General features: G+C 51.8%; 1 protein-coding gene across 1 annotated transcript; it reads left to right on the plus strand.

Moving 5' to 3' along the window:
- The first annotated feature begins 398 nt into the window (after nt 1–398).
- On the plus strand, nt 399–15,095 carry ITGB7 (integrin subunit beta 7). The gene is given in 16 exon segments (XM_052640684.1): nt 399–482; nt 484–666; nt 6,269–6,472; nt 8,180–8,381; nt 8,466–8,636; nt 9,808–10,049; nt 10,412–10,570; nt 10,822–10,917; nt 11,086–11,175; nt 12,184–12,333; nt 12,633–12,826; nt 13,157–13,380; nt 13,612–13,831; nt 13,955–14,163; nt 14,487–14,647; nt 14,925–15,095. Coding segments are annotated over 16 exon segments (2,670 nt in total). The 3' UTR covers nt 15,006–15,095.
- Nucleotides 15,096–15,779: the final 684 nt, after the last annotated feature.

A 15,779-nucleotide genomic window follows, 5' to 3' on the forward strand; every position in this document is an offset into this window, starting at 1 on the left:
CAGCCACGGGAAGGGTAAGTAAGTAACTGGGGGGCCCATTACTGGTAAATGACAGAGCCAGGGATTTGAACTTGGGCAGTTTGGCTCCAGAGTCAATGTAGTTAAGCACCCACTCTAAGACAGTGGGCGCCAGGTTTTCAGAAAGAACAATAGTCATTAACTTCCCCCTCCTACAGTACTTACTGCCTCCATATTTCTTCCTTTCCGTCATGTTCCGATATGAGGAAGTAGAGAGATCAGTTTGGGAGGCAGGCGGACCTGGATTTAAATCCAGACCAGCTAGTTTGCTAACTGTGATCTTGGGCAAAATTCTTTACCTTGTACTTCTAAGCCTCTACGTCTATAAAATTAGGGGACTGGGAGAAGTTTCACACCTATGTCATGAGGTTCTTGTGAGAATGAATTACAACGTTATGATGATATATCCAGCGCACAATAGGTATCCAGTAGATGAGCTTCCTTCTTCCAGATCCCTGTGTCACCAACTCCCTTGATCCGTTTTCACCCTTATCTGCTCTGTCGTCTCCTAGATCAGTCACCCCCACCACCCCCAAGTCTCCCCCACCCCGGGGTGTGTCACTTCCTCCTCTGCAGCCTCCCAGATCAGTACACAAAGGCTGCTGCTACTGCCGGAGGAAGGGCTGCTCCGCACGCAAGCACGCACCTGTGAGTACCAGGGCACCAGCCCTTCTGCCTCCTCTCGCTACCCGCCCAGGCCCCACCTGGTCGCACGCAGCCTCCTGGGAAGAGGGCCTTGGCCTGAAGACACCCAGGGTTCAGCTGAGTCTTGAGAAGGGCTCTGAAATACCTGCATTCCCAAGATCTCCTCTCCTTTCCCCTCACAAACCCTCCCTCCCCCCACCCATCTCTCGGGTTGGTTTCCCAAGAGTGGGACTGGAGACAGGAAAAGGAGGGCGGGGATATATGAGCCCATCATTTGCTTTACAGCTATGTGTCAAGGACTAATACAAGGTAAGGTTCTCCCTATATTACTCCCCAGCCGCTACGCCTGCTGCCTAATGCTTTGTGCTCCCCTCAGGCTTCCTCCCCTTGGGCAGTTCCCACACTCCTTGGAGACAGTGGCTCAGTAGCTCAGTTCTGTCTCCTCCTGGTGACGCTGAGTGGGCAGCAGAGTTTCCTCCTGACTTGGGAGTCCTGGATGGGTGGGGAGGATGCTCTCTTTCTCAGCTGCTGCAGGGGCAATAGGGTATTGGAGTCAGAATTAAGTCCGGGAAAATGGACAACCCAGAGGGAGCGAAGGGAAGATCAAAGAAGACCCCAAGGAAAGAGAAAGGGGATTAGGTAGAGCCCATGGGGACTGGTGCGGAGAAGGTGAAACTTTCCATGAAGATGGGGCCTGGGTTGGAGGGGGCAAAGCAGCATGCAAAGTGAGAGCCCTGGTCGGCTTCAGTCCCTGCCTCTCCTCAAGTTCGCTGGGGACCCTGGGCAAGTCACTCACCACTTCTGGGATTCAGGTTTCCATCTGTGGAAAAACGGGGTGGAAATATATTTCTCCATTCTATGTTTAGGATCAGAGGGGGAATGGAAGTAAAATGAAGAACTGTAAAGAAGTGGAGAAGAGAAAAGCAGACTAGAGGTGTAATCAGATTTCTGAATAGAAAGGGGAGAGAAAGGGAAACACAGATTAAGATACAATTGGTGGCAAGTCCTGCATCCCAAGGAGGGGGGAAGGGGGTTGGGCGGACATATCCAGGGCCCCATCTAGGGGAGATGAGCAACTCCTGGGGAACCAGTGTGGCCCAGAGCCCCACCTGTGAGAGATGAGTCAAAACGCTGTTCATGCAGTAGCATCCCCAGCCTGGGCAACCACAGGCGAGCCGAGCCAGCAAGCCTGAGGTTAAGTGGAGGATGAGCCCTGGGCTGGTCTCTCTCGCAGAGGGTGGAGGCTCTGTTAAATATATATATACTACGCCTGAGGTCACAGGTGGTGGGGAGCAGGACGGGGGCGGTCAGCGGCTTGACACCCCACCCCTTCCCCACACCCCATGTCGAGTGTCTGGTACTGAGTCTCAGCCCAGGCTGAGAAGGATGTTGATGCTTCCTGAAAGAGTGAGCTGACATTTCAAATGCACCGCTGATGGTTGTGGAAACTGTTGCAGCCCTTCAGGAGGTCTAGGGGTTAGGCCCGCACTGCTTACCAGCATTACAAATGATTCCTATTTATTAGCCCTACAAATCCTCTTCCAGGGTTTATCCTATTAATACAACATGCACACCTGTGAAATGATAAATCCAGGAATTTTCACTGCAGTATTGTTTATAATAGTGAACAATTAGAAACAACATAAATTCTCATCACAAAGACTGAATACAACATGACATATCCGTGCAATGGAAATCTATACAGAACAAGGGAATTCTTTATTTCTTGGGTAGTGGAAACTCCAAGAAAAGTAGTGAAACTGAGGAAGATGTAAAACTGGGTGCAAAGTATTCTAGCATTTGCGGAATTCCATCATTTGATTCTATCACTTGAAGACTATATATATGTTCATGTTAGTTTGTATATACACTAAAAATCCCTTGAAAGATGACAAGAAACAAAAAATGCTAATAAATGATGGTTATTTGCTTGGTGTAAGTGTGGAAACTGGGGTGGGTTGGGAATAGGAGAGGACATTTCTCATGATCTTAACTTTGATTTTTAACGTGGTGCTAAAATACACATCAAATCGATCATTTAAACCATTTTAAGTGTATAATTCAGTGGCATTAGGTACATTCACAATGCTGTGTAACCATCACTGTTATTTAGTTCCAGAACTTTCTCTTCACTCCACAAGGAAACTGCCCATTAAGCAGTCACTTCTCATCCTCCCCTCCTCCCCAACTGTCAGCAATCACTAAGGCACTTTCTGTCTCTATGGAATTGTCTAGTTGGGCTGCTTCTGCTGCTGCTAAGTCACTTCAGTCGTGTCTGACTTTGTGTGAGCCCATAGACAGCAGCCCACCAGGCTCCGCCGTCCTTGGGATTCTCCAGGCAAGAACACTGGAGTGGGTTGCCATTGCCTTCTCCAATGCATGAAAGTGAAAAGTGAAAGGGAAGTCGCTCAGTCGTGTCTGATTCTTAGCGACCCCATGGACTGCAGCCTACCAGGCTCCTCCGTCCATGGGATTCTCCAGGCAAGAGTGCTGGACTGGGGTGCCATTGCCTTCTCCCTAGTTGGGCTAATTCATATAAATGGAGGTGTGTAATGTGTGCCTGTCTGTGACTAGTTTTTTTCACTGAACATCGTGTCTTCAAGGTTCATCCATGTTGTAGCATGTATCAATACTTCATTCTTTTTTATGGCCAAATAATATTTCATTGTATGGATATGCCATATTTTACCCATTCATCAGGTAGGCATTTCTGGTGGGCATTCATCAGGTCGGTTGTTTCTGCCTTTCAGCTACTGTAAATGGTACTGCAATGAAGAGTCCTGCACAAGTCTGTGTTTGCTTAAACATCTGTTTTCAGTTCTTTTAGGGATATCCTTAGGGGTAGAATTGTCAAGTGCCAGGGTGATTCTGTGCTTTAACTTCATAAAGAATCACCAAACTGTTTTCCACAGTTGCCGTACCATTTCACATTCCCACCAGCAATATATGAAGGTTCCATCTTCTCTGGATTCTCATTTACACTTGTTTTCTTTTTTTTTTAAGTCTAGCCATCTTAGTGGGTGTGAAGTGGTATCTCACTGTGGTTTTCATTTGCATTTCCCTGAAGGCTAATCATGTTGAGCAATTTTTAATCTGTTGTTCGTCACTTATCAATCCTCTTTAAAGAAACATCTAAGTCCCTTGCTTATTTTAAAAGTAGGTTGTTTTTCTCTTTCTTGTTGAGGTGTAAGAGTTCTTTATATATTCTGGATACTTGACAGATACGTGATTTGCAAATACTTTTTCCCATCCTGTGGTCTGTCTCTTCACTTTCTTGATAATGTCCTTTAAAGCACAAAAGTGTAAAATTTTGAAGTTCAGTTTATCTAGCTCCTTTTGTTGCTTGTGCTTTTGATGTCATAGCTAAGAATCCATTGTCAAGTCCAAAATTATGAAGATCTACCCCTATATTTTTTTCTAGGAGTTTATAGTTTATCAACTTATACTTAGGTCTTTGGTCCATTTTCAGTTAATTTTTGTGTATGTTGTGAGGTAGAAGTCCAACTTTATTCTTTTAAATGTGGATATCCAGTCATTCTAGCACCTTTTGCTGAAGACTTCTTTCTGTATTGAATGGTTTGGCATCTTTGTTGAAAATCAATTGGCCATAAGGGGATGGACGTGTATATTTCTTTCTTTTCTTTATTTAATGCTTTTGGCTGTGCTGGGTCTTCCTTGCTTTGCAAGGGCTCTCTCTAGCTGCTTTGAGCAGAGGCTACTCTCTTGCAGTGCGTGGCCTTCTTATTGGGGTGGCTTCTCTTGTTGCAGGCACAGGCTTCAGGAGTTGCAGCACACTGGCTTGGTGGTTGCAGCTTGTGGGCTCTAGAGCTCAAGCACACGGGCTTAGTTGTCCCATGGCACGTGGAATCGTCCTAGATCAGGGATCGAACTTGTGTCCCCAGCCAGATTCTTAACCAGCGAATCAATAGGCAAGTCTAGATTTGTATATTTCTGAACTCTCAATTTGATTCCATTGATCTCATTGCCTGTCCTTATGCTGATACTGTGGGCTTCTCAGGTGGTTCAGTGGGTAAAGAATATGCCTGCAGTGCAGGAGATACAGGAGATGTGGGTTTGATCCTGTGTTGGAAGATCCCCTGGAGAAGGGCATGACAACATACTTAAGTATTCTTGCCTAGAGAATCCCATGGACAGAGGAGCCTGGTGGGCTATAGTCCATAGGGTCACAAAGAGTTGGACACGACTAAAGCTACTGAGCATGCATGCACGCATGCCAATACCACACTGTCTTGAATACAGCAGCTTTGTAGTAAGTTTTGAAAGTGAGACGTGTGAGTCTTCCAATTTTGTTCTTTTTCAAGATTGTTTTGGCTATTCGTGCAATGCTGTATGAATGTTAGGATCAGCTTTTGCATTTCCATAAAAATGGTCATTGGGATTAACTCTTTTGATTTTTGAAGTGTGATACTGAATTGCCTATTCAAATTTTAGTAAGTTTCTGTTTTGTTTCGCAGCAATGCTAGGTTTTCATTGCAATGCGCAGGCTCTTCTTTGTTGCGGCAAGTAGATGTTTCTCTACTTGCGATGCACAGGGGCCTCTCTAGTTGCAGCATGTGGGTCTAGTGACCTTGTGGCATGTGGGATCTTAGGGGTCTCTAGTTGCAGCGTGTGGGCTTAGTGGCCCTGTGGCGTGTGGGGTCTTAGTTCTCCAATCAGGGATCAAACTTGCATCCCCTGCATTGGAAGGCAGATTCTTAACCACTGGACTACCCCGGAAGTCCCAATTAATAAATTTTTAAAATTCTCAAATTTGCCTGGTCTTCCATACAGGTCATTCCAGGAATTACCCTGACTTCAAGCTCTTTCTCCAAAACTCTAGATCCCCTTTGTGCAATGTACAATAAAGAGAAAAATTTACCAACTCTGGCCTTCCTTTCCTCATTATCTCAGACTTTTAGACAGCTCTTCTTAAGGTCTAATTATGATTCCTCTTGCTGTCCTGTTGGTTAATTACAGCTGATTTCCCTGCCTTTTTCACATACTCCCTCATCTGCTCCAGCATTCTGTCCTCTCATTCCTAATCCCTGAATTCCCACCCTCCCTTATTTACAGCCCCTGGCCCTCTTCCTTTAGAATCCATGGTTATGAAAGCTACAAGGAATGTCAGATTATTTTTTTTTCAGCTCACTTACTTTAAGTTATGGAAACTAAGGCTCAGAGAGAAAGTTTGACTTGACACCAGCCAGTGAGTGACTGAGACTGGACCAGACCTGGTCCATTTCCTCTCTGTTTTGTTCTCTTTCCACTATAGCTTGGAACTGGTGAAGAGCCCTGTGTGCAGACCTTCCTGCACCCATGTCCCCTCTCCAGACTCTTGCTTAGACCATTTTTCCCACTCTGGCCTCATAAAGTCTGCACACAGGAGGGACAGGTCTTTTCCAAGGCTCCTACCCCAGCCTGGGACGTGCCCTTTCCTGCCATTTTGAAGAAACTGCTGAATCCACAGGGGGAAGTGAAACTATCGGGGGAGATAAAGAGTTGGGGTAGAGTTTTGAGAGGGACAACCACAGGCTAAGTTTAGAGGACCAAGAGTTTGGGGGCCCTTCCTGAGGACCCACGTGACCCCCTTTATATCCTATTACAGACCATGGTGGCTTTGTCAATGGTCCTTGTTTTCCTGCTGGCCCTGAGCAGAGGTGAAAGTGAGTTGGACGCCAAGAGCTCATCCCCACAGGAGGCCACAGAGTGGAGGGATCCCAATCTGTCCCGGCCAGGGTCCTGCCAGCCAGCTCCCTCCTGCCAAAAGTGCATCCTCTCACACCCGAGCTGTGCCTGGTGCAAGCAACTGGTAAAGATCGGCCTGTGACCTCTGAACTGTGTGTGCGTATGCAACCTGGATATACAAGTATGATTGTGTGGGTACACGTGTGGCTTTCTGGGTATGCTCTAGTCCTGTATATGACTGAGTTTGTGCACATATGACTTCTGTCTATGATCGTATATGTGTGGGCACACACATGCATGCAAGAGTCCTCTGCATACATGTCTGTCTGCATCCGTGTATCTGTGTATATATGGAGAAGACTTGTGACCTTAAACTTGGAGGAAGCATGTTCTCACCGAACTCTTGCTTGTGTATAGCGAGACGGATCTTTTGTGGGTATATCCATGAGAAAGTGTATTTGTCAGCTTGGGGCTGTCAAAATACCATAGACTGGGGGGGCTTAAGTGACAGGAATTTATTTCACAAACAAATTGATTGAGGATGTGAAATCCCAGATCAAGGTGGTAGCTGATTCAGTTCCTAGTGAGAGCTCTCTTCCTGGCTTGCCGATGGGCTGCAGACAAGCTCTTTGGTGTTTCTTCTTATAGGGATCTAATCAATAGATCATGAGGGCTCTACTCGCATGACCTCATCTAACCTTAATTTATTCTCTAAGGCCCTAACTCCACATACTATCATGTTGGGGGTCAGTCCACTGCAAAAAGTGTGTGATTGGGTTTCTGGATCTGCGTTGGGGGTGGAGGTGTGTTCCTGGGTATGAAGGAGCTGGAAGCCTATGGGGTTTGGGGCAAAGGCTTGAACTATGTAAGTGGCAAGAAGGATGTGGGGGGTGGGGGAGAGGGTGTCTCCCTGGCTGGTCAAACAAAGCTGTTCTTTGTTCATGCCTTAAAGAGACAGGGCTCTAGTGTAGCAGAGCACAAGGGGTGCCTGAGCTGGGGGGACGGGGCAGAACTGTCTCACAGGAAATGGGGAGTTAGATGAGATAAGAAATGCGGGCACACTCATGGGAAGACAGAGCTCCAGAGCTGAGTGGGTCCAGGAGAAAGGCACGTAGTGAATCTGGGAGGCCTGGAAGGGGAAGACAGAGTCAGCGGGAGGCAGAGAGGAGAGGTGCCAGGCCAGAGGAGCCAGGCAGGGACACTTGGGCCAGCTGGGTACGTGTCAGTCTCCTCCAGTCCCCAGACCAGACCCTGGCTGGCACCTGGGCCAGCTGAGAAGCTGCTCTAACCATTTCCTTCCCCTGTGGCTCCCCAGCCAGTCCCAGGGTACCAGACACACTGAGGGGAAGCGGGTATTCTCTTCTGTCGCTATCGTTTCCCTTCCCAGGGACTGTCTTAATCTGACCCCCTTCCCATTTTGGCCTGAGTTTGCCGGGGGATGGGGGGGACTCCGGTGGGGGGGGGGCGGTGGGGGGGTGGGGGGCGGTGGGGGAAGACAGGTTCTCCCTTTTTTAATGGTAGTGAGGTCCCTAAGATCTCTGTCCTGCTGGGGGAGGTGAGAGGTAGGTATCTGGCGGAAAGGGGGTCTCGAGATAAGGGTAGGAAAAGGGGGACGCTGTAGGAAGTGGGCTCTGGACAAGGAAGTAAGTACGAGGTTCGAGGGTAGCTGTGGAAGGAAGGGAGGGGAGGGAATTGGGGGTGGGTGCAGGGCTCAGGGAGTTGCCTGACAGGGGAGGGCTTGGAAGTGGCCAGGATGGCAGGGTGGTTCTGGGAGCCGGGCTGAGGGTTTCGGGGGATCAGGGTTCCACACGCGCCTCCCCTTACCGCGCAGAACTTCACGGCGTCCGGGGAGGCGGAGGCACGGCGCTGTGCTCGTCGAGAAGAGCTGCTGGCCCGGGGCTGCCTCCCGGGGGAGCTGGAGGAGCCCCGCGGCCGGCAGGAGATGCTGCAGGACGACCCGCTCAGCCAGGGCACCCGCGGCGAGGGGGCCACCCAGCTGGCGCCGCAGCGGGTCCGGGTCACGCTGCGGCCGGGTGAGTTAGGGGGCGGGGGGCGGTCAGGCCGGGGGCTGGGATTCCACCGCGCCCGGCTGACCTCCCCACCACCTCCACCCGCAGGAGAGCCCCAGCAGCTCCGGGTCCGCTTCCTTCGAGCGGAGGGATACCCCGTGGACCTGTACTACCTTATGGACCTGAGCTACTCCATGAAGGACGACCTGGAGCGCGTGCGACAGCTCGGGCACGCGCTGCTGGTGCGGTTGCAGGAGGTCACTGACTCCGTGCGCATCGGTAAGCCCCGCGGAGCCCTGCCCGCTCCCGCCTGCCCTCTGCCTCTAACCAGCCGCACCCCAACCTCTGCCAATGCCTAGGAAACACAAGGGCCTCACCTGCCCTCTCCTGCCCACCCCCTCACACTCCAAGAAAGTAATCGAGAAGAGTCCCTGGAGATGGGATAGGCTACCCACTCCAGTAGTCCTGGGTTTCCGTATGGCTCAGACAAAAAGAATCCACCTGCAATGAGGAAGACCTGGGTTCGATTCCTGGATTGGGAAGATTCCCTGGAGGAGGGCATGGCGACCCACTTGTTATTCTTGCCTGGAGAATCCCATGGACAGAGGAGCCTGGCAGGCTCCAGTCTATAGGGTCGCAAAGAGTCGGACACCACTGAGTGACTAAACATAGGACAAGAAAGTAAAGCGAGAAAAAAAAAAAAGAAAGAAAGAAAGTAAAGCGAGGGTTTATTTACGTGAAAGCGTGAAAGCGTGCTCTCAAGGGGAGAGAGAGCAGGCAGACTCAGGTGAGAGGCTGCCCTGAGTTGCTTTTTTCCTGCAAGCCGGTTCCCCGGGGCATAGAAATGAAGCCTCGGAACACTCGTGGCCTCTCCTGGTTGCTAACAGACCTGGCCAGGCCACAGGTTCCTGATATCTATCCCCAGAGACATCTTCTAGGTCAGAGCTAGGGGAGCTTTAAGAGTCGGTCCTGTAGGACTTCTCATTTTACTGGAAGGGTAACTGAAGCCCCAAATCTGGAGAGACTGTGTTCAGACAGCTCCCAGCATCAGATGTACCACCTGGACACTCCTGATGCCTCGTCTCCTGGCCAAGGTCTAAATGCACCATCCCTGCTACACCTACTGCTCGCATCCCTCTGTTCACCATCCCCTGGGTCGTCTTCTGCTGCTGCTGCCGTTACTACACTGCACACTCGAGCCTTCTTTAGCTTCCACCAAACCCCTGCCACCATCATGTCCTCCTCCTCATATCCATTCCCCGCTTCCCTGAGCCTGTGCACTCGCCCCTTTGCCCCTGCTGGGTCCTGGGTCCCTGGCCCTTTAGGAGCACCCTCTCCCATGAGCTCCTCTGTGACTGCCCCCTCCCCAGTTCTTGGGGACTCCCTTCCTGAGTCCTCAGCAGCGGCCCCCATCCAGTGATGTCTGCCACTGCCTTCATGACTCTCCCAGGCTTTGGCTCCTTCGTGGACAAAACGGTGCTGCCCTTCGTGAGCACAGTGCCCTCCAAGCTTCGCCACCCCTGCCCCTCCCGGCTGGAGAGCTGCCAGTCACCCTTCAGTTTTCACCATGTGCTGTCCCTCACTGGGGATGCAAAGGCCTTCGAGCGGGAGGTGGGACGCCAGAACGTGTCCGGCAACCTGGACTCGCCCGAAGGTGGCTTTGATGCCATTCTGCAGGCTGCCCTCTGCCAGGTGAGGGGGTGGGGAGGGTCTTTGAGTCGGATGAGCTGGTTGGAGCCAAGATGGGCACCTGTGGTTAGTCAGTGCACAGTTCTAGGGGGTGCCCTTTGTACTATAGTCCCTATAGTTTGCATATTTGACAAATTCCTGGTGGATTGGAGTGAAATGTCTAGAGGAAGAGGCATACTTTTCTAATTTACAAGGCCTCCACTAGCAGCAACCCTATTTGGGGAGAAGCAAGGAGCTGGAGACAGGAGGATGGACAAACTGAGTCAGAATGAGGCCGGCCAAATCCTTGGCTAGTAGAGCTGGTGGGTGTAGCTCAAGGGCCCTCCATGGCTCAGGTGCACAGCCTACCACCCACCCCACTCCAGAAGCAGATTGGCTGGAGAAATGTGTCCCGTCTGCTGGTGTTCACGTCAGATGACACATTCCACACAGCTGGGGATGGCAAGCTGGGCGGCATCTTCATGCCCAGCGACGGGCACTGCCACTTGGACAGCAATGGCCTCTACAGCCGCAGCCCAGAGTTTGTGAGTCACTACCCTTCCCCGCCCTCCCTGTGGGACCCACACCTCTGCTCCTCCCAGGACCTCTCCCTGTAGCCTCACTGTCCTTACGATGGCCACCCCACCATCCTCCCCAGCAGCTCCTCCTCTCCACGTCCCTCCACTCCCCAGCCCCTCCCCTCCTTCTAGCTGGTGGAACCCTGGAGTTTCAGGGCACCCCCTGCATTCTGTGAGGGGGCCTGGGGTACTCACCTTGTCCCTACTCCTTGCTCCAGGACTACCCCTCCGTGGGTCAAGTAGCCCAGGCCCTCTCTGCGGCAAACATTCAGCCCATCTTTGCTGTCACCAGCGCCACACTGCCTGTCTACCGGGTAAGAGCTGTGTGAATGCCAAACCCTCCCATGCCCAGCCTTTCTCAGCTCCCTCAAAGGCCCATTTTCCTCTCCCGATATGCCCTTCTTTCAGAGTCCCCCCTCCATCCGCAAGCTTATTTCCTGAGAGTTGTGACCCACCATTTACTTCAACTCCCCCCATCACAGGAGCTGAGTAAGCTGATTCCCAAGTCTGCAGTAGGGGAGCTGAGTGAGGACTCCAGCAATGTGGTGCAGCTCATCATGGATGCTTATAATGTGAGGGGCTGGGTGGGTGGGGGGCACTGGGGAAAATGGAAAGGGACCCCCAGGTAGGATGGCAGAACCAAGAGGACAATCACCTGTTGGTATCACACCCCACAGCTCCTGCCTATAGTCTGTGTGTGTGGCCGTCATTAACAGCTCAGTCACTCAGTCTTGCACTCATTCATAAATCTTAAGTGCCTGATTTGTACAGAGCATGAAGCACTGCTCTGGGCAAGAAAGGGAATTAATATTGATTGAGTTTTTATTTCATGCCAAGCACCATCCCAAGTATACACTGTTTGATGTCTCTTTTACTCCACTAAAACCCCTTCCTGCTTGGAAACTATTTTTCTAGTTTTATCCATGGGGATACAGATGCAGGGAGGAGGCTAAGTGACTTGCCCAAGATCACAAAGATAACAGACACAAGGGCTGGCACTTGTCTATACATAAAGAATGTCATATCTGGAGATTGCCTTCACTATAAGCTTATCAATAATTCAGAGATATTCTTCACAGGAACCATAGAATTTTACAGGTAGACAGAACCATAAAAATTCATGTTTCTTGGGGTTAGGTCTTATCTCTGCAACTCAACTGTAGGCTTCTTGATAACAGAGACTGTGTTCTAAACCCATGGTGAAAAAATGTGAGACAATATCAAATTTCCCAGGACAAACTCAATTGAAAGAATCTGCTCTTTAGACCTTGTATGCTCACAGATTACATGTCCAGACATGAGGTCTGAAAAAGCTAGCTACTACGTTTACAGTGCTGGCTAGCCCGAGCCCCACCAGGTCTTTGCCGCAGCGGCACTGAGATGCCGTGTTGGAAACTTCTGGACCCTGTGTTCTCGCTCAAGGTCATCCCAGGTCCTTCCTGCAGAAACTCCTCCTGACTGCGCAGAGCAGAAGGAGCCCCCAGGTGGGCTGAGGGCGGGGTTCCGGCAGGATGCTGAACAGCTGGAGAGGGCCTGAGCTGTAACCGGCCTTCACATGGTCACTCTCTCTCACTCAACAGAGCCTGTCATCCACTGTGACCCTCGAACACGACTCTCTTCTCCCTCCGGGGGTCCGCATCTCTTATGAATCTCAGTGTGGGGATTCTGAGAAGAGACAGGGTGAAGCTGCTGACTGGGGCCAGTGCAACCACGTCCGAATCAACCAGACGGTGAGAAGGAAGGGTGTGGGGTGGGGGTGGGGGTGTGAAATTGAGCAGGCAGGAGGGGATGGGGGGACAGGCCTGGGAAACAATGTAAAAAGCCTGGGGTATCCTCCACCCGTCCTTTCTGAGACACTTTAATGAGCAGCTTCCTCAAATGGTTCTAGGAGATGGGTATTAGCATGACCCTGTCCCTTCATTCGCTAAGCAAGGTTCTGGATGACCAATGGGTTTGCGGTGTGTGTACATGCACAGGAGTGTGTATGCACACAGGATCTTAGTATGAATCCCCCCTGCCTTGTCCTCAGGTGAATTTTTGGGTTACTTTCCAAGCTACCCGCTGCCTCCCAGAGCCTCATCTGCTGAGGTTCCGAGCCCGTGGCTTCTCTGAGGAGCTGACTGTGGAGCTGCACACACTGTGTGACTGTAACTGCAGTGACGCCCAGCTCCAGGCTCCTCACTGCAGTGATGGCCAGGGGCACCTCCAGTGTGGGGTGTGCAGGTGAGAGCCCACTTCCCTCACCCATATGGCTCCCCCGTACTCCTCCCACCTCATCCTCCATCCCTCCACCCGCGGCTGTCTCTAGGTATCTTTTTCGTAGACCTTCCAAGACTCCACCCTGACTTTCACCTCCTGAAGCTTCTTCCCTCCACTCCAGCTCCCCCTGCTCTTCTGCTCCTCAGAACTCCGTTATAGTCCATGCTCCTCTCAGCCTCTGCTCTCTCTCCAGCTATCTTGAGATCTTAGGTTTAGAGAGTTTGGGGAAAGGCAGGTCAAGACACGGTCAGATTCTCTGATCCCTCCTTTCCCTCTCTTCCCTTCCCCTCCCAGCTGTGTCCCCGGCCGCCTGGGTCGACTCTGTGAGTGTTCGGAGGCTGAGCTATCCTCCCCAGATCTGGAGTCTGGGTGCCGGGCCCCCAATGGCACAGGACCCCTGTGCAGCGGGAGGGGACAGTGCCAGTGTGGACGCTGCACCTGCAGCGGGCAGAGCTCTGGACGTCTGTGCGAGTGTGACGATGCCAGCTGTGAGCGACACGAGGGCATCCTCTGCGGAGGTACCTGCAGACTTGGGGAGAGGGCTGGGGTCAGAGGGGCCCCCCAAGGGCATTGAGGCTCTGGGAACTTCTAAAGGGCAGCAATCAGGCTGTGATGTAGGGAGGTGGTCTGACACACTCGAGGGAAATGGATGCACAGGGGCAGATCAGCTCTAGGCAGCCCGTGATGGCATGTGGTGCCCAGTGGCTGTGGGGAGGATGGTTGTCACCCTCCGTGTGGCCCTACCTCAGGCTTTGGCCGTTGCCAATGTGGAGTGTGCCACTGTCACGCCAACCGCACGGGCAGAGCATGTGAATGCAGCGGCGACATGGACAAGTGTGTCAGTCCTGACGGAGGGCTCTGCAGTGGGCACGGACACTGCAATTGCAACCGCTGCCAGTGCAACGACGGCTACTATGGTGCCCTCTGTGATCAGTGCTCAGGCTGCAAGACACCATGCGAGACACACAGGTGAGCCCTCAGGCCTTGACCTTGGGAACTGGGCTCACTGAGCCCCTCCCGCCCACCTGCTCTTTCTGTGGGTCATCTGGTGACAGCTGTCCAGCTGGTAACTTACTGGCACCCACTGGACAGGGACTGTGCAGAGTGCAAAGCCTTTGGGACTGGTCCCCTGGCCATGAACTGCAGCACAGCGTGTGCCCACGCCAACATGACTCTGGTATTGACCCCTACCCTGGATGACAGCTGGTGTAAAGAGAGGACCCAGGACAACCAGCTCTTCTTCTTTCTGGCAGAGGATGTAGCTGGAGGCAGAGTTGTGCTCACAGTGAGACCTCCAGAGGGTAAGTGGGGAGGGATACTGTGGACATGCCACATGAAGCCCTGCAAGTTTAATGGGTAGGGGGCCAGAACTCTGGAGGTGAAGACGCCAGGCAATCAGGCTGGGGACTGAAGCAGAGCTGTGAAGCAAGCAGAGTACAGATGCTGGATCAAGTGGACCTGGCTGAGGCCCTGAGTGCTGGGATAACCCTGATCCTGTGGAAGTTCCCTTTGTTTTCAATGACAGGCAGGACGAGGGAGGCTGATGGGGCTGGACACATTGTGGGTGACTGGTGATCAATTCCTAGGCCCTGGCCCCCAGAAGTCCATTGTTTCTTCCCCATAGACGGAGCAGACCACACCCAAATCATTGTGCTGGGCTGCGTGGGGGGCATCGTGGCGGTGGGACTGGGACTGGTGCTCGCTTACCGGCTCTCGGTGGAGATCTACGACCGCCGAGAATTCCACCGTTTTGAAAAGGAGCGGCAGCATCTCAACTGGAAGCAGGTGAGGAGGCTGCCTCCTCCCCGACTGGGTGGGGTCTTCCATGCTTCCCCTGGTTACAGGGGTTTTGCTTTCTGCTTCACCATCCCCAACTCCGCCCCATTCCTTCTACACACCCCACCCCCCAGGCCTGTGCCGCCTCTGCAGGCTTACCCTGGTTCCTCTGCTCATTTCCATCAGTTCCTGGGGTTCCTGCTGAAGTTTCTAGGCTGGCCTCTTAGACCTAGATAAAAGAGGAGTCCTGGGAGTTTTCCTCATCACTGGCAACTTCTTTCCGCAGGACCACAATCCTCTCTACCAAAGCGCCATCACGACCACTGTCAACCCCCGCTTTCAAGAGGCAGACAGCCCCCTTCTCTGAAGTGGGGAGAGAAAATCACTGCAGGGCTCTTCTCTGGGACAGAAGGAGTTGAGGCGTGGGGTGGATCAGGCTACAGCTTGGCAGGGGCATTGAAAGGGCTGCCTCCTGCTGCAACCCTGCTTCCCTAGCTACCTCACAAGGAGTGGGGGCTATCCCACCCAGGTCTACAATAAAGTCTTGACTGAGAGCACACCTGTCAGCTTGTTTTACCTCAGGCCAGGACATGTTGTGGAGCCTGGGCCTCAGGCAAGCTCACATGCATTCCTCCCCCTACCACCTGAGGGCAGGGTGAGGGAGAGTTTATCAAGCGTAACAGTGCAAGGATGACATGGGCTGCATGGGGAGCAGCAGCACCGGGCTGGGTGGGCGAGTGAACCCTCAGCTAAGCTGACCAAGGAGCGCAACAGACCACACTTGGAGAAACGCTGCCTCGGCTGGTGTCTATCCTCATTCTGTCCGGCTACATTTCTTTCCTTATTCAGAACTGATAGCCTGTTTTTACTGCTGCTTGTTGTGCCTCTGCAAAGGGGAGCTCGTAGGGTGCTGTGAGTTGTGGGGTGGTTGGTTACATTTGGTGGGAAAAAATAAAACTATTTTGGCCCCAGTGAAAAAACTTCTCCCAAGGATGTTCCTCCCAAAGAGGAGATAGTATGTACAAAAGCCCCGTTTTTTTTTATTTAAATATCCTAAATATATCACGAAGGAACATACACTGCACTTTAATGGTAAAAAGATACAAGTTTATAACATCTTATAAAAACTACCATTTAAAAG

This window comes from Budorcas taxicolor, chromosome 5 (genome assembly GCF_023091745.1).
Source record: "Budorcas taxicolor isolate Tak-1 chromosome 5, Takin1.1, whole genome shotgun sequence".
NCBI classification, from domain to species: Eukaryota; Metazoa; Chordata; class Mammalia; order Artiodactyla; family Bovidae; genus Budorcas; species Budorcas taxicolor.